Source organism: Delphinus delphis, chromosome X (genome assembly GCF_949987515.2).
Source record: "Delphinus delphis chromosome X, mDelDel1.2, whole genome shotgun sequence".
In the NCBI taxonomy this organism is placed as follows: Eukaryota; Metazoa; Chordata; class Mammalia; order Artiodactyla; family Delphinidae; genus Delphinus; species Delphinus delphis.
Genome location: NC_082704.1, coordinates 17,386,503 through 17,414,011, shown reverse-complemented (window position 1 = coordinate 17,414,011; position 27,509 = coordinate 17,386,503). Strand labels below are relative to the sequence as shown.

General features: G+C 39.3%; 1 protein-coding gene across 3 annotated transcripts in view; it reads right to left on the bottom strand.

Moving 5' to 3' along the window:
* ENOX2 (ecto-NOX disulfide-thiol exchanger 2) overlaps positions 1-27,509 on the bottom strand; it is a 284,389-nt gene that overhangs the window by 60,274 nt on the left and 196,606 nt on the right. For 2 of the 3 annotated variants that reach the window (XM_060002343.1, XM_060002344.1), the window contains exons 3-4: positions 25,531-25,619; positions 13,204-13,338 (exon numbers count right to left, since the gene is read on the bottom strand). In XM_060002343.1, coding sequence (XP_059858326.1) covers positions 13,204-13,338; positions 25,531-25,579 — 184 coding nt within the window. In that variant the 5' untranslated portion in view covers positions 25,580-25,619. The remainder of the gene's footprint in view (positions 1-13,203; positions 13,339-25,530; positions 25,620-27,509) is intronic. The other variant, XM_060002345.1, reaches the window with a different exon arrangement.

The following is a 27,509-nucleotide window of genomic DNA, read 5'->3' as shown; positions in this document are numbered from 1 at the left end:
GTAATTGTGCATTTTTCTTTTGGGCTAGGACTGTTTGTTTTTGTTTGCCCAGTGCCTGTTTGTCTCTACCTCTCATTTTGACATCCAAGGCCCTTTGTAATATGACCGCGCCTTGTCCATTGATCTTTCCTTCCACTATTTTCCAACACACACCCTCTGCTCCATTCAGACAAGGTTTCTTGCTGTCCCTTGTAACACTTCCTGTCTTTTTGCAGTATAGCATGGTGTTAAGAGCATACAGTTTTGGGGTTCAGGAATACCTGGGTCCTAGTTCTACCATTTGATTAGCAGGATGAATCTTTTGAACCTCCGTTTTGTCATTTGCAAACCGGGGTTAATTCCGCCTACTTTTATAGGGAGCTATGAGGAATAAACAAAATGATGAATGAAATGTGCCTAGCATAATGCATAGCACAAAAAAGCTCAATAAATAACTATTCTCTGTGCCTTTGTTCCTGTTGTTCTCCCTGCCTGCCTGGAGTCATTCAAGCCTCCCCAAATTCTCCCCATGCTTCAAGGCCTGGCTTAAAGTCCCACCTTTCCAGATAATACTGGTTCATTCTTATCTCTTTATCTAAAAACTGTTCTACACCCGTTGCCACCGAATTTTATTTTGCATCATCTTTTGTTTCATTCAGGGGTGCTTCTAGGATGTGTGGGAGCTCCCCAAACATATTTTGTGGGGCTTGTCTAGATACACAATTGATTCACCATAAATCAGCATCAATACTATTCTGGTAGCCCATTCGATACCATGAAAGAAATACCATACCATATAGCCGGAGTGATTTACTTGCCAGGATACTCTCCTGGAACCAAGACTCTGGGAGGACTCCACAGGCACAAGTTCTGAAGCTTCTTGGGGGCATTTACTTGAGTCTACATGTCGGGTAAAGGATTGAAGAGTGCCTCAAAGGGAGAAATGGGGACTGAGGTCCACATAGGTTCAATTTGAGATTGGGGCTCCTTGCTTAGATGACACTGCAGGCCTTTGTGAATCCCAGGCACTGGAGGGGAACCTAGAAAATGTTGAGAAAGCTGCTTCTTGCCATCAAGACCCACAGAGGAGCTGCTCTGGACTTGGGGCACCTACCCCGATGGCACTATCTACCTGGCCAGTCCTCAGCTCTGGAGAGGGACTTAGAAAATATCTGGACAGTCATTCCAAAGCTCGGGGTCCCCTGATGTGAGGGCCCACGGCAGGGGCCCCGCTTACCTGGGTCTAAAGGCGGTACTGATTTCATTGTTTAAATTTTGTCTCTATAACAAAATGCATGTTCTTTGAGAGAACCTCTCACCCCTGCCCTCTGTTATAGAATGCACAGTGTATTGCAAACAAAGAAAATATTGCATAAGGAGTTCTGATAATGTAGGGGTAGTCATGCTAGCAGTAGCAGGTCCTACTCCCCCAGACTTTACCCTGCTCACCACTCAGGCCCAAGGGACAGTGCCTTTAAGTATGTCCTCAAGGTGGCTCTGACCCCCCTGGGTGGTTCTCTAAGATGTTGAAGGAGGTGTATCTAAACAGTGGGAAGAACCTGTGGTTCATACAGAAGCAGGACTTCAAGTACGATAGGCCCAGAAGGAGGGAGTCTTGTGACTGGGCAGATAGGCAGGTGGGTGGCACATGAGCACCTCCCATTGCAAGCCAGTCCAAGAGAGCTAGGGCATTCCGCATCCTCCCACATGTCTGTCATGCTGAGATGCCAAGACCTTGAACATGTTTAGGAAGAAAGAATTTTCTTCTAAGAGGAAATTTTATTTTTCTGAAAACAAATTTACTTTTAGCCCTCATATGTTATCTCACCCAACATGCAAGTATTCATACATGCCTGTGCGTGCACACACACACACACTCCTTCCCTTCCTCCCTGTGACTCTCATCTCTCTACTCTCCTCCACATGCTAGTTATATGACCTTGAGGGATGTTTCTTAATATCTGTGTGCCTCCATCTCCTTTTTGGTAAAAGTAGGGATAAATAATGACATTTAGCTCAAAGGATGAAAGGACAGAACAGATATGAAAACCTCTGGCATGATACATGGTGGTCCTGATAGGTAAGTTTCCTTCCTTCCATTCAAAACATGCGTCCACACACTAATATATTCACTTATTCAGGCATTCACTTCCACATCCCACAAACATTTGTGATAGCTTCCTATATGTCAGGCTCTGTGCAGGGGGACAGGGTGTCCAGGTCTTTTTTTCCATCTTGGAGAACTTAGGAGCCCTGACACTCTGTGTTCCTATGCTGTAGAATGACAGCACTGTGGCTAAGAATGCCATTTATGTCTTTGGAAAATTTGATTCCTTGTGTATAAGGTTTTGGAAAAATTGTTAAAATTATCTCCCCCATTTACAAACTGTTAATTTTCAGTAGGAAAAGATCAGATTAGATTGTGTGCCAACTAAACAATCCCATCTATTTCCGCCCCCCACTGAAATGTTTGTCTTCCTTTTATTGTTCTGCCTGCCTCCTCATTGTTATTCATATAGTTCTGTCACTCACAACTCTACCTTACCACAGATTACAGAAACATCAGTTCATTAAACAAGTTCTGCCACTTCGACTGAGAAAGAAATGCCTGTCTCCATGTACTGTCTACTAATAAATGGAGACAAACAAAAAACAAATACACAGGATAAATATAACTCCTGACTGATGTACTCACCACTGTGCTGTTTGGTATGATTACATTAATATTTTATGAAATTCATTTAAAAGCAAGTGTATTCATGACATATGGCTAAAGCCAGAGTAGATAAACTCCCTTTCTTCTTTGCATTCAATATGCCAAGAGTTCCATAGGCTACACTGCCTAGCAAGGCTTGCTAGAGGGCAGGATGTACATTGTACATGACATTTCAAGGGCTCCTATCACATTGATTATTTCTTTTGTTTATCTTCAACCATTAAAACCAAAGTAGACTTGAATTTCCAATACCAACCAAGAAAATAACCATTTGAAATCATGGGCCTTATACAAGTATTGCAGAATCTGAAAAAAATCAAAGAAGTCCAACACTAAAATACACTGGGAATAGAACACCAGAGAAATTCTCTCCCTTTTTCAGGCCCTATTCTGGCTTGAAGAGTACAGCCAACATGTACATAGTATTACCACTTATGTTAGGAATTTAAACTTCTGAAGGAGATTTGAAATCATTTTATAAAAGGGTTGTGGAGGGACTTCACTGGTGGCCCAGTGGGTAAGACTCCATGCTCCCAATGCAGGGGGCCAGGGTTTGATCCCTGGTTGGGGAACTAGATCCCACATGCACGCTGCGACTAAGAAGTCCACATGCCGCAACTAAGAGATTGCATGCTGCAACTAAGAAGTCCGCATGCCGCAACGGGAGAGGCCACAACAGTGAGAGGCCCGTGTACCGCAAAAAAAAAAAAAAAAAAAAAAGTGTATATATATATATATATATATATATATATATATATGTGTGTGTGTGTGTATATATATATATGTATTTATCTATTTAGGATCTTTTTTTTGTTTTTATATATTTATTTATTTATTTAGGATCTTTTTTTGTTTTTTATATATTTATTTATTTATGTATTTATCTATTTATTTAGGATCTTTTTTTTTTTTTTTTTGCAGTACACGGGCCTCTCACTGTTGTGGCCTCTCCCGTTGCTGGAGCACAGGCTCCGGACGTGCAGGCTCAGCGGCCATGGCTCACGGGCCCAGCCACTCCGCGGCATGTGGTATCCTCCCGGACCGGGGCACAAACCCGCGTCCCCTGTATCAGCAGGCGGACTCTCAACCACTGCGCCACCAGGGAAGCCCCAGTAAATAAATATTTTTAAAAAGGGTTGTGGAAAAGGCCAGGGTATTCCCCTAAAGTCCTTTCACAATAAATATCCTGTTCTGTTTTGCTTTTACCACCATCTCTTCTTCTAACGCCTTTTCCCTACTGCCTTCTTTACTCTTGGCACTGCCATTGATGGAAATGTCATAAGATGTTGGTTTGTATTCCGTCTTTTGATTCATGTACATTCCAAACTCCCAGCTTACTGGAAATGCTGCAAATGCTGCAAATGCTGTTTTTCAGTTGCGGCACCTTGCTCCTCTGAGTTGCAGCTCTATTACATCTCTATTATATGATTTTAAGTAATGTTTCAGTGTAGCCTTAAGTCTTCCTGCTGCCTAGCAACTTGCACTTAATTCAACATAGAGTAGTTATCTAGCAATATTATCATCCTCCATTCTCTGTATACATCTGAGCCAGGGAGCTACAATGGAGGAAAATGTCATTTGTCCAGTCATCCATATGTCTAACCATTTGTATGTCCTTCCGTATTTTGATGCCAGCTCCTCTGCAGGTGTTGGGGTTGAAGGAATAAGATAAAATCCTCGACTTCAGAGTACAGTTTGGGAACAGCCATGCAAACAATTATAATGCTTTATCATCAATTATTATTATCATCACTATAATTGTTTATTGGGTGCTTCCATTGTGCTAGGGACTGTGCTTAAGCATTTTATATAATCTCATTCCAAAAGACCAGTGGGCTAGGTACTGTTATTATCCTTCATTTTATAGATAAAGAAACTGGGGCTCAGAAGGGTTTAGTTACTTGCCCAAGATTCCACAGCCAATAACCTAGGCAAGACCTAGGATTCAAATCCAGGTTAGTTTAACTCTAATGCTTTTAACCACTGCACTGCCTCTCAATGTAGTATGGCAATTGTTTTAATGAATTAATTTAATTACAGGTATAAGGTGAAACAGGTATGCTGAAAAACATGGCAGACGAATAACAAAATGCTTCTATATAATTCTTTTTTGCAAGTGTGGTGGATTAAAGGTGGATACGAATTCTTTGTTTCCCCTCCTGTCAAGAGGTGAGGTCTATGCCCCATCCCCTTGAGGACCTGGATGGGCTCTAGAACCACTTTGACCAATAGAATACAGCAGAAGGGATGTTGTGCCTGTTTTCAGGGCCAGGCCTTAAGAGAGATAAAATTTCCACTTGTCTCTGGGAACACTTGCTATGGGAGCTTTAGTCACAATGTAACATGTCTGACTACCATGCTGGAGAGACCATGTGGAGAGGGCCTTAGTGTAAATGGAAAGGGAGGGATCCAGCTGAGCCCAGTGTTTTATCTGTCCCTGCCAAGGTGCCATGAGTATGAATAAAATTGTATTGGAACCTCCAGACTATCCCACCACAGCTGAGGCATCCCAGTTGATACCATGTGGAACAGGTGGATTGCCCATTTGAGTCCTGCTTAAACTCTTTATCCAGAAAAATCTTAAAATATAGTAAAGTCATTGTGTCTTAAGCCACTAAGTTATAATGTGTTTGTCATACAGCAATAGGTAAGCAGAATATGCAGCACGTCTGAGGAGTGGGGTGTGATTGGTTAATAGAGTTAGCTATTTTCAAGTAATTAAAATAGAAAGTACACTAAGCACCTAACTAGACTGACATTATTTTTCAGATTATTGAAAAGGTGCTTTGGGATCCAGCAGGGCCCCACAGCCACTGTCTTTGAGCAATAGTTGTCACTGTACTATTGCTGTGTAGAAGGACCAGTTGGAACAATGCCAGATGACAACACACTACCAGATGTATAAAGACTACAGATGTCTACAAAACACTAGAAACCTTAGAGGTTGCCCATCTTTAATGCCTGACAAAGACACCACATATGCCAATTTTATGGTTCAACCCTTGATATTTTCTGGCAGGCCAGTTCACGATGGCTTTCTTCCTATAGACAGCAACATCTACTTTTGTGGCAGGGGAAGAGGATGCTGTCCATAATACTACTGCCCATTGATCAGGTGTACATGAATTTTCAGGTTTTATACACATCATCTCATTTAAACTTCAGAACAATCCTAAGGAATGACCAATATTATTATTCCCTATTTTACAGATGAGGAAATTGAAGCTTACAGAGATAACACAGTAAGGCCACACAGTAGGTGGCTTTTACTAGTTATGCTCTCAATCATTACTCTACTCTGCTTCTCACAAAGTCCATGGGTCCACAGGAAAAAAAGATACTTCTTGTCAGACTAAGCTCTGTTATCTACCTACTCAACCTGTAGAGTCCTTCAAATGTTCCTGTCCAAAAGGCTACCATAGGATTGCTTATCTCTACAGCCAGAACTTCCTGTTGAGATATTCAATATATGTGTTGTCACAGCATTGGATAATTTAGAGTCCTCTGTTCTAAATCTGAAGTCTCAACTTTGACTCACAGGAGAAGTTGGAATTGTGGCAATGTATGAACTGGAGATAGGCAGATATAGGAGCTGACATATTTACTATCCTGCTTGCCTTTTCAGAACTGGACCTGGTTCTGGCTGGCTGGAGTCCTCTTCATACCCTCAGAAAGCCTCTGCTTACACTTAGTGACTTCTCCCCATCCAAGTCCCCCGCCCAGGTCCATTAAAGGCATTTCCAATCTTTTAGGTATTCCAGAGACCCTTGATCACCAGGAGGTAGTTTGTATTCACAGTAAAACCACTGAAATGCAACTATGGATTAGTCTAAAATAAATGTTCCAAATAGGATCTAATTATATATGCATAATTAAGCTATTTTATAGAAAGTTATGATTCCAATTCAGGTATACATTTCTGGTACATTATTGCTATTTCTTTAGAGTTCCTATAAAATTCATTGGAAAATTAAGAATTATGCCTGGGTATTGAGAAATTTTAACTCACTACAGTCCTGGCTGCCTCCTCTCTACACAGATCTTGAAAAGACTTTTCAGGCAGCCAACCTGAAGAGGAAACACAGATTTCTAAGGAGAGCTTGGCTGAGCTGTGAGATGACCTTGGACTTACCACAAGCCCTCTTGGAAACAGAACACAAGTTTCTAAATTTTTGCACAATGACTCTCAAATTGTACCAAAATCTGTCTTGCTTCTCCAGAAGATCATCAAAACTCTTGTTTCAGGTCAGTTGGAAAGTTGGGGTAGGGCCTGGTTCAGGTACAATGACAAACGAGGCAGCAAGCTGGGCTTGGGTGGGTTATGTGGCATAATTTCAGCTCATAAAGACTCTCCCTAATAAATATCAACTTTGATCCCAAATTTCAACCAATGAAGCTTTATTTCATTAGTATAAGTTTTTGCAAATATCTATATATCTAGTCCACCTTCCCCCTATTCCTCCCTATTTTGTTCTTTGTGTTCTTGCCTTGTTAGAACATTTGACAGATTCAGGGTCATGCCCCTGACTCTCATCTAGGGATTCTGTGAACACCTTTGGAAAGGCATTAGGGAGGACATTTCACACTACATCTTTGGTTCCTAGATTTCTGGATTTTAGAGATGAATAAGAAATATATATATATATATATATATATATATATATATATATATATACACACATATATATATTTAAGGTTGCCAACCTCTTAATTTGCTAAGACATGGAAAAAAGTAACAAAAATTAACCACATACCATTCATGCAATTCACAAAAGACAGAACATTTCAAAACCAAAAATATAGGAAATCTATAATCTCCAAATAAAGAACAGTCCTTTCAATTGAGCAAATTTAGCTTCATGAAAAATTCACTATATTCTTAGTTTCTACATTTTGCAGTGGATGAGAGAAAGCAATATCAACTGGTCCTGGGCTCCAGCCCAGTGTTTGGAGATGACTCAACTACCTCACTTAGTGTGCACCCTTATGTATGAAGATCCCTATGAAAAAAGTCTTTCAGAGCTAAAGTGTCAAACACACACAAGTGTTAAGGGCCATGAAAAGTTTGACTTCTGCTGAGGACTGGTATATTTTCTCTTCAGGGAAAATGCAAATTATATAACTGATCAGGTTTCCCTTTTTGTTTTGGCTACCTGGTCACAAGTGCAGTTCACCTTTAGAAACTGGGTGGGATCCTATAACCTACATATCTCAATTCTAATTAACCTCCCTACCGGGGCTTCCCCTTCTATTCTCATTTATATTTTCCCAGATGATGGTTTATTTTACTTGTAATTTTTTTCTTTTACTGTAATCTTTCTTATAAGCTGTCTCAAATATTTTGTGGAATGGGGTGATGTAAATCAGCTCAGTATTTAACCATTTTCCCCACACTGTATAGTCTTGCATACCTTCCGGTCGTTGGTGTACCACTTCCTCTGTCTAGGCTGTTCTTAGTTCCTTTTTTCCATCTGACACTTTCTTATATATCCCTGGACACTGAGCTCAAATGTTGCGACTTCTGTCAACCTTCCCTGATCACCACTACCCACCTAGCACCCCCTCCATCCTACCCTGGCTAAAAGAATACTTTTCTACATGTATCTACTATGGCTAAACAATACTTTTCTACATGTATCTACTGTGACACTTGCTACATTGTAGTGTAGTGATATGGACTTTGCTGCCTCTGCCACTGGATTCTGAGCTTGAAGGCCCACTTGGTATCCCCTTGACCTAGCTCAATATATTTAAATTCATGGATGGGTGAATAAAAGCACAAAGGAACAAAATGTTTAGGAAGTCTTTGAGTTGTTGAGGGTCAAGAGGCAGCTCAAATGAGAACAGGTTTTATTAGGGATAAAATATGGGGGTTCTAAAAATACTCTAGTCACTATGAGGGAAGGAATCTTTCTCTTTTTTGTTCACTGATTTATCCCCAGGGCTCCTCGCAGTATCTTGCTTACAGCAGGCCTCAGTAAATATTCCTTGTATGAATGAATAAATAAACCACCTCACTCTACTGGACTCTTCATAATAGTTTCCATGGGGGAATCTTGAGAGTCCCATCACTTGGTAGGATTCAAGCTTGATTTGGAGAGACATTAGTTCTATTTGGTACAGTGGTTTATATATTATCGGCTCTTGGTGAAGTGTCCACCATGATGATGAACAGTGCTCTCCTTTCTCAGGATCTCAACATTATCTGCCACTGAAAGCATATTCTATTTGTGGAAGATATTAAAACAATAGAAACCCAAGTCCGGGCCTCCTTGAGGAGCTTGAAGAACAGTGGCCTATCATGTGTCACGCATCTTCATTCTTTCTTTCTGTTCTCATCAGAGTTTGCCTGCTGCATCCAGTGAGAACTGCCTCCTTAAGAATGACAATTCTCATAGATGGGCAGCGTCTTGCTCTGGGAATAAGGGCCATGAGTCATATTTTCCAACATCTCTCATTATGGAGGAGGCATAGTCAGTATAGTGGAGACACCATAATGAGGGACACTTCTTCTTTGGGACTTCACAGGCTCCACACTTGGATGCTAAGGATATTTTAATTTAGGGGAAAGTAAAGGAAGCAGCACACAGTATTCACTGAGTACCCTTTAATCGGTCCATTCTTGGATTCATCTGGGATGATGGGCAGAACAATGCTCCAAAGGCGGCCTGACTCTTTTTGGTGCCTCCCTTCATGTGAAAACTAACATTAGTCTTATTTGACGAGCTTAGAGAAGCAAATAATCTTTCAGGAAAGACAGGTGCCGGCCAGAGGGGACCTTCAAATCTGCCATCACTGTGGATTAACTTTATTGAACAGCAGCTGTACAAAAAACACCATGTTAGATGAAAGGGAGCTCTACACCAAACCCCAGAGATGGCCAGTCTCTGCTCCATGCTCAAGGAATATAATAAGCTAGACACTGCCCAGATGACAAGTATGTGTCTAAGAGATTCAGCATCCATGACAGTATGGATTTGAGCTCTCTGGGGGAAGTCAAGGAAGCTTATGTATCATTTGTTTTTCATCAATGCCAAAAGCCTTTTCTGTTGTCACAGATAGGCCAAATGAGACAGGACAAAGAAAAACTCTGCCGGCTAAGAAGGAAACCTTCTAAGGGGCAGAAAAGTAGCTAAATTACTAAGCCATCAATGGGTGACCTCAGGAAAGAGTTCCATGTGGCTCCTTTGCTTCCTTTTCCATTTTAAGGAATTTGGGGCAGTAGGAAGAGGATTAGGGGGATGTTTTATCCCATTCAGTTAAAACATTACATAAAAAGGTGGCAGGCCCCCTGTTTCCCAGACTCTAGCAAGAAGAAGGGTAAGCAGCATTGGCGTGTGGAGCCAACTTTCTGCTTCTCTGGACACCCCCCACCAGACTTACAGGGAGCAGTCACCAGCATTGTCAGACACACACTGTTCTCTTCACCTGCCATTGTCCAGTTCTTCTCCAGGGAAAAATTTGTCCCTGCATTCATTATACTTCATTGTTGTTAAGCATAGAAATAAGCCATAATTCAACTTTTTGTGAGCCATATATCAGATGTGAACTTGAAATAATAATAATCATAGCTGAGTTCACTGAGGAATTACTGTGAGTCAGGCATCATTCTAAGACTTTACATGTATTAACTCATTAATCCTCATAACAATGCTATGTCATAGGTGCTATTATTATCTCTGTTTTACAAATGAAGAAACTGAGGCATAGAGAGGTTAAGTAAATTGCCAAAGGTTACACAGCTACTTAATGTCAGAGCAGGGATTTATTTGAACCCAGGCAGTCTATATCCAGAACCCATGTTCTAATCTGATGAGTAAATTGCTTCCCTAAAATAATATGGAGAGGAGAAAAATCATTTCACATACAACTGAAGTGATTTTACACATAGCTTTACAAAGTATGTCTCAGCCTAGTGCTATTGCCCTGTATACTTTTTTTTTTTTTTTTCGGTATGCGGGCCTTTCACTGTTGTGGCCTCTCCCGCGGAGCACAGGCTCCGGACGTGCAGGCTCAGCGGCCATGGCTCACGGGCCCAGCCGTTCCGCAGCACGTGGGATCCTCCCGGACCGGGGCACGAACCCGCGTTCCCTACGTTGGCAGGCGGACTCCCAACCACTGCGCCACCAGGGAAGCCCTTTTTTATCGGGGAAGAGTATTTTTTAAAATTTTTTTTATTTTTTAAATTTATCATTATTATTATTAGTTTTAAGAGAACTAAATATCAGTATTTCTAAGACCAGGTTTCCAAAAACCCAAGTAACTTTCCTTGGAGCATAGCTAAATGATCCCTGAGTCACAAGGTTGAAGGGGACCATGAGAAGCCATTTCTTCATAGTCCTTAAGAAAACAAGAGGGAGGCAAAGGGGCTTGAAGTAGAAATTAAAATCACTCTTGAGGTTTCAAATGTCTAGTTGGGGTGGATGTGATTAGCGCTGACACTGGCTGCCTAGTACCCAAGTACTTTCAGTCTAAATGGCAGCTTAGCAGCTATTTGAAGGAAGTATGTTAGTATTTCCTTTATCTTAAATAACATGTAATATGACTAATAGCAATAATAATGGCACCAGTTAACCTTCACTCAGTGCTTATTATATACCAAGCATTGTGCTAAGTATATTATTTAACATTCACAGCAATCCTATGAGGTAGATACTATAACCATCCCCATTTCACAGATGAGAAAACTGAGGTACAGATAGGTCAAGTAACTTGCTCAAGGTCACATAGCTAGCAAGTGGCACAGCCAGGATTTAACCCGAGCAGTTTGTCTTTGAAGGCCTGTACTAAGCAAGTTACTGTCTCTACAGAAATAGCCCTCTGAGCTACTGTTATGAAAACCAATCTAGGCCTGATATTGACCCTAGCACAGCTTTGGGCCTGTAACGATGGCCTGGATGATTTTTTACTCTCAATGTTAGGCCTTTTTTTGTTCCACATTATAGATGGGTGGCAAAGCACTGAAGATTACTTTGTGAGCATAGAGTTATGTTTAAATGTGGTGATTTACAAATAATCTAAGCTAACATTTAGTCCTGTTAGTAACAGAGTAGGTCTGGCCTCAAGATTTTTTCTGGGACATATACCCATACGGTTCAGTCTTCCATAAATTGGTAATATTTAAGCCAAATCAGATAATCTAGTCACTCTAGACTATAAGAGATAGTCTAGAGTGATTGTGATTGTGATTCAGGACCACTCTATATAAAGCTATAAAAATATAAGATTTTAGTTTAAATTCTATTATAATAAAATAATGAAGAAAAATGAAATAAAAAATTACACCCTTTGGAAATGTTTATGAGAAATATATTAATAATGATTTTTAAAGTATTTTAATAGCCAACATTTTTGAGCACTAACTATGTGCCAGGAATTTTACTAAGCACAATTTAATTCTCACAACAACCCTAAGTGGCATCACTCTAGATCTGTTTCTCAACTTTAATGTGCTTATGAATCACATGGGGATCATGTTAAAATGCAGCTTTGATTCAGTAGGTCTGGGCTGTGGCCTGAGATTCTGGGATTCTTAACAGCTCCCAGGTTATGCAGACCACACTTGAGTAGCAAGGTCCTAGATTGGCCTAGATTGTCTTGGTCCTGTCATGCTTTTAAGTAGGATAACAAGTGAATCTGGGAGATTAATGTTTAGGATGTTTAAAAAGCACCCCAGGCTTCCTGATATGACAATTCCCTAATGTCTTCATAAACCCATTTTTTGATCAAATTTATAATTATTTTATAACATTTATATCATTATTCATGATTTTATATTTGCAAATTTGCCTACTTGCTAAAATTTCTTTGTAACCCCCCAAATCAATACTCACAATACTTTCATGGTCATTTAAGGTCATATGCAGAGCGATAAAAAATTTGAGTTGCCCAAGGCACATTCACAAACCTATTTTTATGGTTAATGGCTCTGATAGTCCAGGAAGCTTTTCTGTGTCTAAACTAAGCCCTTCAGATGACATGGCATTTTTCTTCTGATTTATCTTTAGTGGAGATGGAGTTAGTATACCATGCCCATTCTCTTACAGGTTACTTTGTTCTAAAAAATATGAACAGTTATTCAATGTTAACAATAGTCTTTGGGATGTTCCCCGCTATCTTCTGTCCTTCCCTCTAGGAACCTAAGATTTTTGGGATATCTAAGTCAGTTCTCATTCTAGCTCCGTGTTTATTTGCTTCCTCTAAGAAATGTATAAAATTAGACAAACTTTGTAATTCTTTGCCAAATCCTGCTGTACTTTTATTGCAATGAGTTAAATATTCAGTGACCATATCCTGCATCAGATATACCCCCAGCTTGCCCATAGTGCAATAGGGACTATACTAGTAACTACAGGCCACCCAGCCTATAAAGCTCATATTACAAAAATGCACACTCTAGGCAGAATCTGATAAATGTCAACTTCAAAATAAGTTGTGTCATATTGTTATATTTATGTCCATATGGTCAGTAAAAAGAAACACTTGTGAGGTGATTAAAAATAGCATACCAGGTAAAATTGGTTGTCCGGCAATTCCCAGCGGTGCCATTCCGAGATTATTCATTGCTGTGGCCCATGCAGTTGGATCAGACATGGGTAGTGTCATTGCAGTGGAATCCACATTCAGAGTTCTACTATTATCAGCTAAGAAGAAATGACAAGCAAAATAATTTGTTGTATTAAGGTTTCAGTATCTAGTTCACTTATCAATATAAACTCTGGCAACTCTTTACAGAAATGGACTGATGGACAAGTGGTGGACACAGCCTTAATTTCAGCTCTTTACAAGGGTTAAAACAATACAGCTCGAACTGGCAGGAAGTTATAGAATTTGAAAGCCCTTTACCAGATGGCATTTTAGTGTTTCTTTCTTTCTCTCTCTTACCCCACTCCCCTCCCTCCCTCCCTCCCTTTTCTTTCTTTCCTTCCTCCCTCCCTCCCTCCCTTCATCCCTCCCTCCCTCCCTCCCTCCCTCCCTCCCTTCCTTCCTTCCTTCCTCCTTGTTTTAAAGTCAATGAAAACTGTTTTTTAGAGTAGTTCTAGGTTCACAGCAAAATTGAGGGGAAAGTACAGAGATTTCACATATACACCCACCCTCCCACACGCATAGCCTCCCCTATTATCAACATCTCTCACCAGAGTGGTTCATTTGTTACAACTGATGAACCTACACTGATGCATCATAATCATCGAAAAGCCATAGTTTACATTAGGTTTCACTTTGGTGTTTTACATTCTACAGGCTTTGAAAAATGTATAGTGACATGTATCCATAATTGTAGTATCATACAGAGTATTTTCACTGCCCTAAAATTCCTTTGTGCTCTACTTATTCATCCTTCTCCCCTCCCCCAACCCCAGCAACAACTGATCTTTTACTGTCTCCATAGTTTTGCCTTTTCTAGAATGTCATATAGTTGGAATCATACAGTATGCAGCCTTTTCAGATCGGCTTTTTTCACTTAGTCATATACATTTAAGTTTCCTCCATGTCTTTTCATGGCTCCATAGCTCATTCCTTTTTTTTTTTGCTGAATAATACTCCATTGTCTGGATATACCACACTTTATCTTTTCACGTACTGAAGGACATTGTGGTTACTTCAAAGTTTTGGCAATTATGAATAAAACTGCTATAAACATTTCTGTGCACGTTTTGTGTGAACATAAGTTTTCAGTTCCTCTGGGTAAATACCAAGGACTGCAATCACTGGATTGTATGGTAAGAGCATATTTAGTTTTGTAAGAAGCTGTCAACCTGGCTTCCAAAGTGGCTGCACAAGTTTGCATTCCCACCTCCAGTAAATGAGAGCTCCTGTTGATCCACATCCTCACCAGTATTTAGTGTTGTCAGTGTTCTGGATTTTGGTCATTCTAATAGGTTTGTAGTGGTATTTCATTGTTGTTTTAATTTGCATTGCCCTGATGACATACGATGTGGAGCATCTTCTCATATGCTTATTTACCATCCATATATCTTCTTTGGTGAGGTGTCTATTAGTCACTGGCCCATTTTTCAATCAGGTTGTTTGTTTTACTATTGTTGAGTTTTAAGAGTTCTCTGTGTATTTTAGGTAACAGTCCTTTATCAGATGTGTATTTTGTAAATATTTTCTTCAAGTCTATGTCTTGTCTTCTCATTCTCTTGACATTGTCTTTCACAAAGTTTTTTAATTTTAATGAAGTCTAGTTTACCAATAATTTCTTTCATGGATCACAACTTTGGTGTTATATTTAAAAAGTTATTGCCATATCCAAAGTCATCTAGGTTTTCTCTTATGTTGTCTTTTAGAAGTTTCACAGTTTTGTATTTCACATTTAGGTCTATGATCCATTTTGAGCTAATTTTTTTTTTTTTGGTGGTACGTGGGCCTCTCACTGCTGTGGCCTCTCCCGTTGCAGCGCACAAGCTCTGGATGCGCAGGCTCAGCAGCCACGGCCCACGGGCCCAGCCGCTCCACGGCATGTGGGATCTTCCCGGACTGGGGCATGAACCCGTGTCCCCTGCATCGGCAGGCGGACTCTCAACCACTGCGCCACCAGGGAAGCCCTGAGCTAATTTTTTGATGGGTATAAAATCTGTGTCTAGATTCATTTTTTTGCATGTGGTTGTCCAGTTGTTCCAGCACATTTGTTGAAGAGACTATCTTTGCTCCATTGTATTGCCTTTGCTCCTTCGTCAAAGATCTGTTGACTCTATTTATGTGGGTCTATTTATGGGCTCTCTCTTCTGTTCCATTGATCTATTTGTCTGTTCTTTCACCAGTACCACACTGTCTTGATTACTATAGCTTTACAGTCAGTCTTCAAGTTGGGAGGCATCAGCCTTCCAACTTTGTTCTTCTTCTTCAATATTGTGTCGGCTACTCTGGGTCTTTTGCCTCTCCGTAAAGTTTAGAATCAGTTTTTTTTTTATATCCACAAAATAACTTGCTTGGACTTTGATTGAATCAAGTTGGGAAAAATTGACATCTTGACAATATTGAGTCTTCCTATCCGTGAACATGAAATATCTATTTATTTAGTTCTTCTTTGGCTTTTTTTTCATCAGGATTTTATAGTTTTCCGAGTTTTTTTTTTCAAGTGTACACACCACAGGAGCTTGGGATGATTAAGATGTTTCCCATTCTTCTCATAGTCTAGTTGCATATGATTACTTCAGCAGCTTTCATCCAAACTACTCATGCATGCAAACCAAGAAAAAACATCCAAAAGGGGTTTCCATAGTAGCAATGAAAAGGAAAAATTGTATTCCTGATGGAATTTCATATCTTTGAGGCAGTACTTTTGAGTTGGACACATGATCAACAAATATCAATTTAACCAATTGAGTATTTGGGGGGTTAGGATAGCAGAGTACAAGCAGATAGGAGACATAGTCCCTGCCTTCAAAGGTTATACAATCTAACTGAAGAGACCGATGATGATGGTGATGATGATTATTATTATCACTACTCTCACCACCTCCATCCATTACTACCACTAACTATTGAACATTTGCCATATGCTAGGTAAAGCTCTTGGCATGCATTATTTTCATTTAACTTTCAAAACAACCCTATGAGATAGGGGCTCTTTATAGCTCCATTTAATAGATGAGAGGCTTTGAAGGGTTACATATATAGTCCAAGGTCACACAGGATGTGTACTTTTAGGCATCATGCTTTAGTATCTCCAAATAAACAATTAGGAAACAATGAAAGACTCAAAGAGTATAGACTAGGAATGTTATTGAAGTTTAAGGAATGAGGCTTTGTGGAGAAGACAGGATTTGAAAGAATGGGCCAGATTTCTATAGCGTATGTCTTGAATTATGGGTAGTTATTAAATAGGTAAAGAAGAGGGGGTAAGACATTCCAGAGCAGGGATGACATAAGCAAAGACGTTGAAGCAGGTTATACATGCATGTGCATGTACATATTGCACAGTTGGGAGAGATATAGTCGTAAGTCATCTGAGCACAAAAAGTCTTTTGTTTTGGTAAATTTCCCTCTGACTACTGATAGCCATTAAAAAAAAACTTTCCATTGCTTTCCTCCTACCTCCCAGTATGCACTCCTGCCAATTACAGCCCCAAAGGCAACTCTATTCTAATAGTAGCTTGCTAACATCCGTCCATCACATCCTTCCAACCTGGCAATATGAGGGATGATCCTTGGCTGGGTTATTTATACAAGTGCTATTTTGGTCACTGATTGGTCATTACAAGAAAATGCAAATGGCCAAAAACATTATTTCTGAAATATTAGTTTTTATTATTCTCCTATACTGCGAAATTGCCTATGCTTCCCCTCCATAGACCACCCCCCCGCCACACACACAGAGTGATTGATGGCCCTAAGCATTTGTTACCGCAGTCAGAAATCACATTTCAGAACTGGTGATTTCTCCGTCTGTAGGAGCTCTAGTCCTCACACCCAGTTTTCAGTGGTCTCTGAGAACGCATCCAAGAAGGCTAGAAATAGCCTCTTGTAAATAGTATCAAGAAAACAAACATGGGGCATCAAATATCCTTTGGGTCAAGAGTTTATATAATGATTATTAGGTTCATCTTGACTCCCAATCCCCAACTAGGGAGACAAGTTTTAGAGAATGTTATAGCTGGAAGGGACCTTTAGGATGTTACTGAGTATGCACTTTGATTTTCTCTGCTGGCTGGAGAATGACTCTTAGAGGAAACAGGTTTAGGACTGGTCCCCAATGCTAAAAATAATTTTTTGCAACAGTCTGGCTACTCACTGGCTCTGCAGGCATGGGAAATATATAAGAGAATTAGGAATTATTCTCAATAAAGAATTTTGAGATCAAAGATTAAGAATTTACAATGTACCTAGCCAAACTCTGGACTAATTTGGTGGGGGTGGGGGAGAGAATGATCTAAATTATCAGTTTTTTTAAAGGACAACATAGTATCACTATTTTCAAACTATATATTAATTCACAGTGCTTGTTAAAATGTTAGCAAGTAGAGTTCCTATTAGGCTTGTTTACAATGAACAGATAAGGAACATGCTAATTAACAGCATTATTTCGCTACAATGAACTCGGTTCTTAAATCCTTAAGGAGTTCTGCTTGAAATGCCCTTCTCATCACCCTCCCTTCCCCCAACACCCATCTCCACCTGTCAAGTCCTACTCATTTTTCAAGGGTCGTCTCAAATGCCACCTTGTCTGTGAAGCTACCTCACTGGAATTAATTACTCCTTCCTATGTGTTCTCATAATATTTTATGTAGAATTTGATTTTCATCTTTGTTTATTCTCTCACTTCTCCCCAAACCAAACTTTTACTGAGTCTTAGTATATGCCACGTTCTGTGCTAGTGACTAGGAATATAGAGATGAACAAAATTCATTTACTGTTCTGGAAGAACTCACAATACAATGAGAGGCATGACATATAAACAACTAAATACAAATCATTATAATAAGTACTGTAAAAAAAACTATGAGGAAAGTGCTATGGGAACAGAGAAAGAGTAATGAAATCTCTGTAATGGGTCTGGACATATGTGTTTGGGGTTGAGAGGTGGAGGAGATGAGGAATAGTCAGGGAAGCCTTCACTGGCAAAGAATCATTTGAAGTGAATCTTTAAGGAGGGATAGGATTTTCCTCTAGGTGGTGAATGGAGGATTAGGGTTGAGGAGCATTCCAGGAAGCAAGAACAACTGAACATTTACCATTGACTGCCTTGAATTATAGTTATTGGATACATGTCTCTCTTCTGCTAGCCTACATGCTCCTTTAGGTCAGGGACTGGGTTTTAGGCATCTTTGTTTCCCCATTTCTTAGTTTAGTGTCTGGTATGAAGTAGGTATTCAAGAAATATTTGAATGAATGAATAAAGAAAATCAACTTACATTGATTTGGGGCACAATAAGCAATCTATGCAATGACACTCATTTATTATTTGTATACCTTTTCAGAACAATAAATTGGGATGCCATCTTAAAGGGGATGGTATAATTGCTAAACTGATTCACTCTCCAGGACAACTGAATTTATATGTAGAAATTTATTTAGAGTTATAACCAGGGATAGATGCACCCAACTAATAATTCAGTTTGATTTTATTAGCTATAATCTTTTCCCCATATAGGCACAGTCATATATATAAGCAAGCTTGTAAATTTTTACTTTCAAAGAGAAATCCCAGATGATCATCTCTGGCAGCAATCTGGATTTAAGGTCTGTACTAGCAAAACATGCTGTGCTAAACATCTGTTACGAATTATCACTTAATGGTGGAAAAGTTAAGTCCTGATTCACTTTTCAGACTAAAAATGCACATCTAACAATTTCTTTAGGTGTTTTATAAAAGTAGTCCTACGTCACTAAAGGAAGAACTTGCTCATTTTCCCATGAGTCCTATACTCACTGGCAACAGCCAAGAATATTCAGAAGGTAAGTGCCAGTGGTTGTCAAATGGTATTCAGAATACCTCACCCAAGTCTGTAGATCATGTCCTGCTATGCTGGTTCTATTGTTCTGCTTGTGTGGCAACTCCTTAAGACATCAAGTTGTAGAGTGGCTGTAAATGAGTGCCCTCTAGGTAAACTGATTGAAGATATGGCACTTTGGAACAAGAGTTCATTAGCACGAAAAAAATAAAACATTGGAAAGTGAAATCCACTTTAAGCTGGTATCACCCCATAACTATCAAATCACTACTGCCATCTGTTTATTTTTACACTGTTTATGCTTCACTGATTAAGTAGTCAATTACTGTCAAAGTTATTTGATCTTGAAGACAACACACACACACACACACATTCTGTGATACACCTCATCCTGTAGTGGAGTTAATTATTTCAAATGTTTCCCTTATTTCCTTTGAAACAAGTTCAATATGTTGGTGCCATCTTGCCAAATATATTTTATTAAGACATAAACTCTTCTTCTCTGACAGTTTACTCCCCTATAATTTTTCTTTCTTTTGTTCAGTTTTACATCCATTGGTTTTTATGCTTGCTATAACTTTATTACACAGTATTGTACAAAGTTGAGGAGAGGATTTTGTCAACAAACATCTATTGAAAGTCTCTCAAGAGTAGGAAGTAATCTTGCCTAGTGATCAAGAGCATGGGTTTGGGAGTCAGATGGCTCTGTACCACAGTCTAGCTCTACTACTTAGTAACTGTAATGTGATCATTATTTTGCTCTTTTCTTTTTTCCTCTATTTGCCAGCCTGCCTTCCAGCCTTCCTTTCATATTTAGTGTAAGTTCATTGAACATATTCTATGTGTCATGCATCATTCTAGATATTGAAGACAACATTGTTGTGAGTCAAACTGGCCTCATCCTCGGTCATATGAAGCTAACAACATAGTGCAGGAGGGAGATATTAAAATACAAATGAATATAAAATAATTACACATTATGATAAGTGCTCTGAATAAAGAACTGGGTTTGATGAGAAAAATGTGAAGCTAAAAAATTAGGAAAATGATAGTATCTACCTTAAAAGTTTGTTGAAGATTAAATTAGATAATGTGGGTAAAGAATTTAGCATGGGGCTTCCCTGGTGGCGCAGTGGTTGGGAGTCTGCCTGCCGATGCAGCGGACAGGGGTTCGTGCCCCGGTCCGGGAAGATCCCACATGCTGCGGAGCTGCTGGGCCCGTGAGCCATGGCCGCTGAGGCTGCACGTCTGGAGCCTGTGCTCCGCAACGGGAGAGGCCAAAACAGTGAGAGGCCCGCGTACCGCAAAAAAAAAAAAGAATTTAGCATGGGCTCTGGGTCATATTGAGCACTTGGTAAGTGCAACTAATAACATGGTAATAGTTAAGATGATGATGAAGAAGTAGTCCTGGCCATGAAGGGCTCAAAGTCTACAGACAGACACACCATATATATGAATTATTGCACTACATTATACAAATAATGAAACTGAGGCACAGAGAGTTTAAGTAATCAGCTCAATATCACACAGCTAATAAGAGGTAGAACAGGAATACAAACCCAGACAGCTCTGACACCAATGCCCACAGTCTTATGCATCACACTAAACTCCCTCCCAAAGATCCCCTTTATTTACAGTGTTCCATTAGCTCATTACTATCCTGTTTACAAGAGACCCACTTCAGCCCTAGGGACACATACAGACAGAAAGTGAGGGGATGGAAAAAGATATTCCATGCAAATGGAAATCAAAAGAAAGCTGGAGTAGCACTTCTCATATCAGACAAAACAGACCTTAAAATAAAGACTATTACAAGAGACAAAGAAGGACACTACATAATGATCAAGGGATCGATCCAAGAAGAAGATATAACAATTGTAAATATTTATGCACCCAACATAGGAGCACCTCAATACATAAGGCTAATGCTAACAGCCATAAAAGGGGAAATCAACAGTAACACAGTCATAGCAGGGGACTTTCACACCCGACTTTCACCAATGGACAGATCATCCAAAATGAAAAGAAATGAGGAAACAGAAGTTTTAAATGATACATTAAACAAGATGGAGCTACTTGATATTTATAGGCCATTCCATCCAAAGAAAACAGAATACACTTTATTCTCAAGTGCTCATGGCACATTCTCCAGGATAGACAATATCTTGGGTCACAAATCAAGCCTTGGAAAATTTAAGAAAATTGAAATCATATCAAGTATCTTTTCCAAACACAATGCTGTGAGACTAGATAACAATTACAGGAAAAAAATCTGTAAAAAATACAAACACATGGAGGCTAAACAATACAGTACTAAATAACAAAGAGATCACTGAAGAATCAAAGGGGAAGTAAAAAAATACCTAGAAACAAATGACAATGAAACCATGATGACCCAAAACCTACGGGATGCAGCAAAAGGAATTCTAACAGGGAAGTTTATAGCAATACAATCCTACCTCAAGAAACAAGAAATATCTCAAATAAACAAACTAACCTTACATCTAAAGCAATTAGAGAAAGAAGAACAAAAAACCCCCAAAGTTAGCAGAAGGAAAGAAATCATAAAGATCAGATCAGAAATAAATGAAAAAGAAGGAAATGATAGCAAAGATCAATAAAAATAAAAGCTGGTTCTTTGAGAAGATAAACAAAATTGATAAACCATTAGCCAGATTCATCAAGAAAAAAAGGGAGAAGACTTAAATCAATAGAATTAGAAAGGAAAAAGGAGAAGTAACAACTGACACTGCAGAAATATAAAGGATCATGAGAGATTACTATAAGCAACTCTATGCCAATAAAATGGACAACCAGGAAGAAATGGACACATTCTTGGAAAAGCACAACCTTCCAAGACTGAACCAGGAAGAAAAAGAAAATATAAACAGATAAATGATAAGCACTGAAAGTGAAACTGTGATTTAAAATCTTCCAACAAACAAAAGCCCAGGACCAGATGGCTTCACAGGCGACTCCTATCAAACATTTAGAGAATAGCTAACACCTATCCTTCTCAAACTCTTCCAAAATATAACAGAGGGAGGAACACTCCCAAACTCATTCTACAAGGCCACCATCACCCTGATACCAAAACCAGACAAAGATGTCACAAAGAAAGAAAACTACAGGCCACTATCACTGATGAACATAGATGCAAAAATCCTCAACAAAATACTAGCAAACAGAATCCAACAGCACATTAAAAGGATCATACACCATGATCAAGTGGGGTTATCCCAGGAATGCAAGGATTCCTCAATATACACAAATCAGTCAGTGTGATACACCATATTAACAAATTGAAGGATAAAAACCATATGATCATCTAAATAGATGAAGAAAAAGCTTTTGATAAAATTCAACACCCATTTATGATAAAAACCCTCCAGGAGCAGGCATAGCAGGAACTTACCTCAACATAATAAAGGCCATATATGACAAACCCACAGCCAACATCATTCTCATTGGTGAAAAACTGAAACCATTTCCTCTAAGATCAGGAAAAAGACAAGATTGTCCACTCTCACCACTAGTATTCAACATAGTTTTGGAAGTTTTAGCCACAGCAATCAGAGAAGAAAAATAAATAAAAGGAATCCAAATCGGAAAAGAAGAAATAAAGCTGTCACTGTTTGCAGATGACATGATACTGTACATAGAGAATTCCAAAGATGCTACCAGAAAACTACTAGAGCTAATCAATGAATTTGGTAAAGTAGCAGAATACAAAATTAATGCACAGAAATCTCTTGCATTCCTATACACTAAGGATGAAAAATGTGAAAGAGAAATTAAGGAAACACTCCCATTTACCGTTGCAACAAAAAGAATAAAATACCTAGGAATAAACCTACCTAAGGAGACAAAAGACCTGTATGCAGAAAACTTTAAGACATTGTTGAAAGAAATTAGAGATGACACAAACAGATGGAGAGATATACCATGTTCTTGGAATGGAAGAATCAACATTGTGAAAATGACTATACTACCCAAAGCAATCTACAGATTCAATGCAATCCCTATGAAACTACCAATGGCATTTTTCACAGAACTAAAACGAAAAATTTCACAATTTGTATGGAAATACAAAAGACCCTGAATAGCCAAAGCAATCTTGAGAACGAAAAACACAGCTGGAGGAATCAGGCTCCCTGCCTTTAGACTATACTACAAAGCTACAGTAATCAAGACAGTATGGTACTGGCACAAAAACAGAAATATAGATCAATGGAACAAGATAGAAAGCCCAGGGATAAACCCATGCATATATGGTCACCTTAACTTTGATAAAGGAGGCAAGAATATACAATGGAGAAAAGACAGCCTCTTCAATAAGTGGTGCTTGGAAAACTGGACAGCTATATGTAAAAGAATGAAATTAGAACACTCCCTAACACTATACACAAAAATAAACTCAAAATGCCCCTAAATGTATGGCCAGACACTATAAACTCTTAGAGGAAAACATAGGCTGAACAGTCTATGACATAAATCACAGCAAGATCCTTTTTGACCCACCTCCTAGAGGAATGGAAATAAAAACAAAAATAAAGAAATGGGACCTAATGAAACTTAAAAGCCTTTGCACAGCAAAGGAAACCATAAACCAGATGAAAAGACAACTCTCAGAATGGGAGAAAGTATTTGCAAATGAAGCAACTGACAAAGGATTAATCTCCAAAATTTACAAGCAGCTCATGCAGCTTAATGTCACAAAAACAAACAACCCAATCCAAAAATGGGCAGAAGACCTAAATAGACATTTGTCCAAAGAAGATATACAGACTGTCAACAAACACATGAAAGAATGCTCAACATCATTAATCATTAGAGAAATGCAAATGAAAACTTCAATGAGATATCACCTCACACTGGTCAGAATGGCCATCATCAAAAAATCTACAAACAATAAATACTGGAGAGGGTGTGGCGAAAAGGGAACACTCTTGCACTGCTAATCGGAATGTAAATTGATACAGCCACTATGGAGAACAATATGGAGGTTCCTCAAAAATCTAAAAATAGCACTACCATATGACCCGGCAATCCCACTACTGGGCATATACCCTGAGAAAACCATAACTCAAAAAGAGTCATGTACCACAATGTTCAGTGCAGCTCTATTTACAATAGCCAGGACATGGAAGCAACCTAAGTGTCCATCATCGGATGAATGGATAAAGAAGATGTGGCACATATATACAATGGAATATTACTCAGCCCTAAAAAGAAACGAAATTGGGTTATTTGTAGTGAGCTGGTTGGACCTAGAGACTGTCATACAGAGTGAAGTAAGTCAGAAAGAGGAAAACAAATACCATATGCTAACACATATATATGGAATCTAAAATAAAAAAAGGTTCTGAAGAACCTAGGAGCAGGACAGGAATAAAGACAAAGACATAGAGAATGGACTTGAGGACTTAGGGAGGGGGAAGAGTAAGCTGGGACGAAGTGATAGAGTGACATGGACATATATACACTACCAAATGTAAAATAGATAGCTAGTGGGAAGCAGCCGCATAGCACCGGGAGATCAGCTCGGTGCTTTGTGTCCACCTAGAGGGGTGGGATAGGGAGGGTGGGAGGGAGATGCAAGAGGGAGGAGATATGGGGATGTATGTATAAGTATAGGTGATTCACTTTGTTATACAGCAGAAGCTAACACACCATTGTAAAGCAATTATACTCCAATAAAGATGTTTAAAAAACAAAACAATACAAAACAGAAAAAAACATTACTATTGCAGCTACTACATTATATTTTTGTCACCTCTTTCTGTGGCTGTCTCTCCTCCTAGACTTTGAAGTCTCTTACTCCTCCTTGTTATTCCTAGTGCATACAAACTGTGTCTGACATAGAGAAGATGTGCAGCAAACAATTTAAAACAAATTAATAAGGAAATCTATGAGTATATATATAAGGGAGTCTTGCACAGACATTGTTCTTCCCAGAAGCAGATGCCAAGCTATTTAGAATGGGATAATATTCTGTTGTTGTATTAAGATAAAATATATTTTAGTGAGTTTCTTATGAATATTTTAAATGGAGGGAGAGACAGATGAAGATAACATGGTGATAATTTGGGGTATTATAATCTGAACATGCTGATAATGTAAGAGAATCACGATTACGGAAATACTAACTTTAAGAAAGGTAAGTCTGGAGATGGGGAGATAATTTTCATCACAGAAAAATTCTTTATAGGTAAGAAGGCAATGATTGGAATTACTTTGAGAATGTAAGGTTATTAAATTTACTAAAATAAATGTGCATGTAGCAGCTATATTTGTTAGCACCTTGAGGGCAGGGGATATAAACCTCATTTACTTTTGTGTATTCTACAGTGACTAACTCAAAGTATGTGCCAATAAGTTGGCTTTTAAATAAGTGCACTCTGTAAGAACTCAGTAATTGTACAAAGCGGGGCTTACCTGCAATGCCTATTTCATAGACCCATAGCCATTTAAAATTTCTTGACATTGTGTGGTCCTGAACCGTGGATTTAGCTCTCTAGTCATTTCTGCAGAAGGAAAATAGTGGTTTAAACCTGGGTGAGACATCAGGACTCTGGAACGTACTAGGACTTAGATAAATGGTGAATGATAGTATTAATAATAGTAATTATAACAAGACTAATAATAGTTAACACTTCTTTAATTCTTATTATGTGCCAGGCATTCTCCTAGACACTTTATGTACATTAATTAAAAACTCATAACCCTGTGAAGTAGGACCTCTCATTATCCTCATTTTACTGATGAGGTAGCAGGAACAGAGAAGTTAAGCAACCTGTCCATGGTCATACATTAGCTTGCAGTGGAGCTGGGATTCAAACCCAGGCAATCTGGCTCCACAGTTCATGCTCTTAACCACTATCTTATACAAAACTAAAGGAGTCAGAAGGTTACAGAATATTTGAGCTGGGAGGGCTATAGAGCTCATCATTACAGATGGGTGCTCCCCATGTCCTGTATTGTAGTGGTTCTTAATGGGGGCTGAGTTTACCTTCCCTCCCAGGGACATTTGGTAATATTTGAAAACACCTTTGATTGTCACAACTGGGAGTGAGGAGGTGCTACTGACATCTAGTGGGTAGAGTTCAGGGATACTGCTAAACACCCTACAACGTACAGGACAACCCCCCACCCCCAAACAATTATCTGACCCCAAATGCCAATAGTGCCAAGTTTAACAAACCCAGCTCTATTGTAGCAATTTTCATATGTTCTTACTGGAGGGTGCCTTATACTCCTGGTTTCTTTACACTTCCTTCCTGTCCACCACATGTGCAGCCAATCCCAACTTCTGCAGCTTATGCCCTACACCCTTATGCCACTGTGCTAAGACTAATCTGATCACACCCCTCCCATCCTCAACCAGGAATCTATTAACATTTTTAGCAAGGTTAATTTTATGCTTCACACCAAAGAAATTATCCTTATGGTGAGGAATCCAGGTGCTGTGGAAGGCTGATGGGGTACTGTTTTGAGAGTGGTCCTGGAAATAGCACTAGGAATACCATGACAAAGGAAAAGAGAGAAGTGTAGAAAATGCTTGTGTGGAACACAGAAGAAAACCCCATCTCCAGCATATCACACAGAACCTTGCATACAGTAGACATACAAGAAGTATATGTTGTGGAAGATTATGGCACAAGGCCAGGATGGGGTGTCCTAGAACTCAGTAACATTGTATTTTCTGTTCTCTGGCTAAGGGAAAGGAAACAGCAGGATAACTCTTGTTTTGGGTCTATGTTAAGCCTAGGGCTCAAGGGTTCATCTTCTGTTTGGTATTTATTGCTCAGGAAGTAATATTGTGCGTTGTAGGTGTTATTTTGAATCCTTCTTCATTTTCTTTGAGAATTAACAATCCATTATTGTTTGTGAGCAAGGCACTGAAGCCCTGGGCACCTCTCTCTCTGATCACAGACATCACCAGCAGTGACGCCACAGCTTGCATCATGGCTCTGCAGGGTGAGAGAATTGACGGGGGCTTTAAGACAAGGCTCCCAGGAGGCTTGAGAGAGATGACGCTATCAGGCAAGCGAGGGCTTTATCTCCTTATGAGTGTTACCAAGGATGAATCAAAGAGCCACTCAAGGGGATCAGGATGCCATAATATATTCTTCCTTGGGGAGGGGGAGGGAAGGAGAGGGAAAAGAAAAAATAAAAGGGAAAGGGAAAGGTTTTTATGCTAGCCCATATAGTAGGTAATTATTCTCACAGGAGCTGTGAGTGTGGTGGGGTTGGGGGTGGGAAAGAGTAGCTTGATCCTCAAGGTATGCAGATGAGAACCTCAGGTTAGAGGGTGCTTTCACAAACTAACCCCCATGCTGGAAGACTCACTGTTCTAGTCTATAAGCCAAGGGGTCTTGGAGAGAGCCACCTCCATATTGGAGCAGTTATAAGAA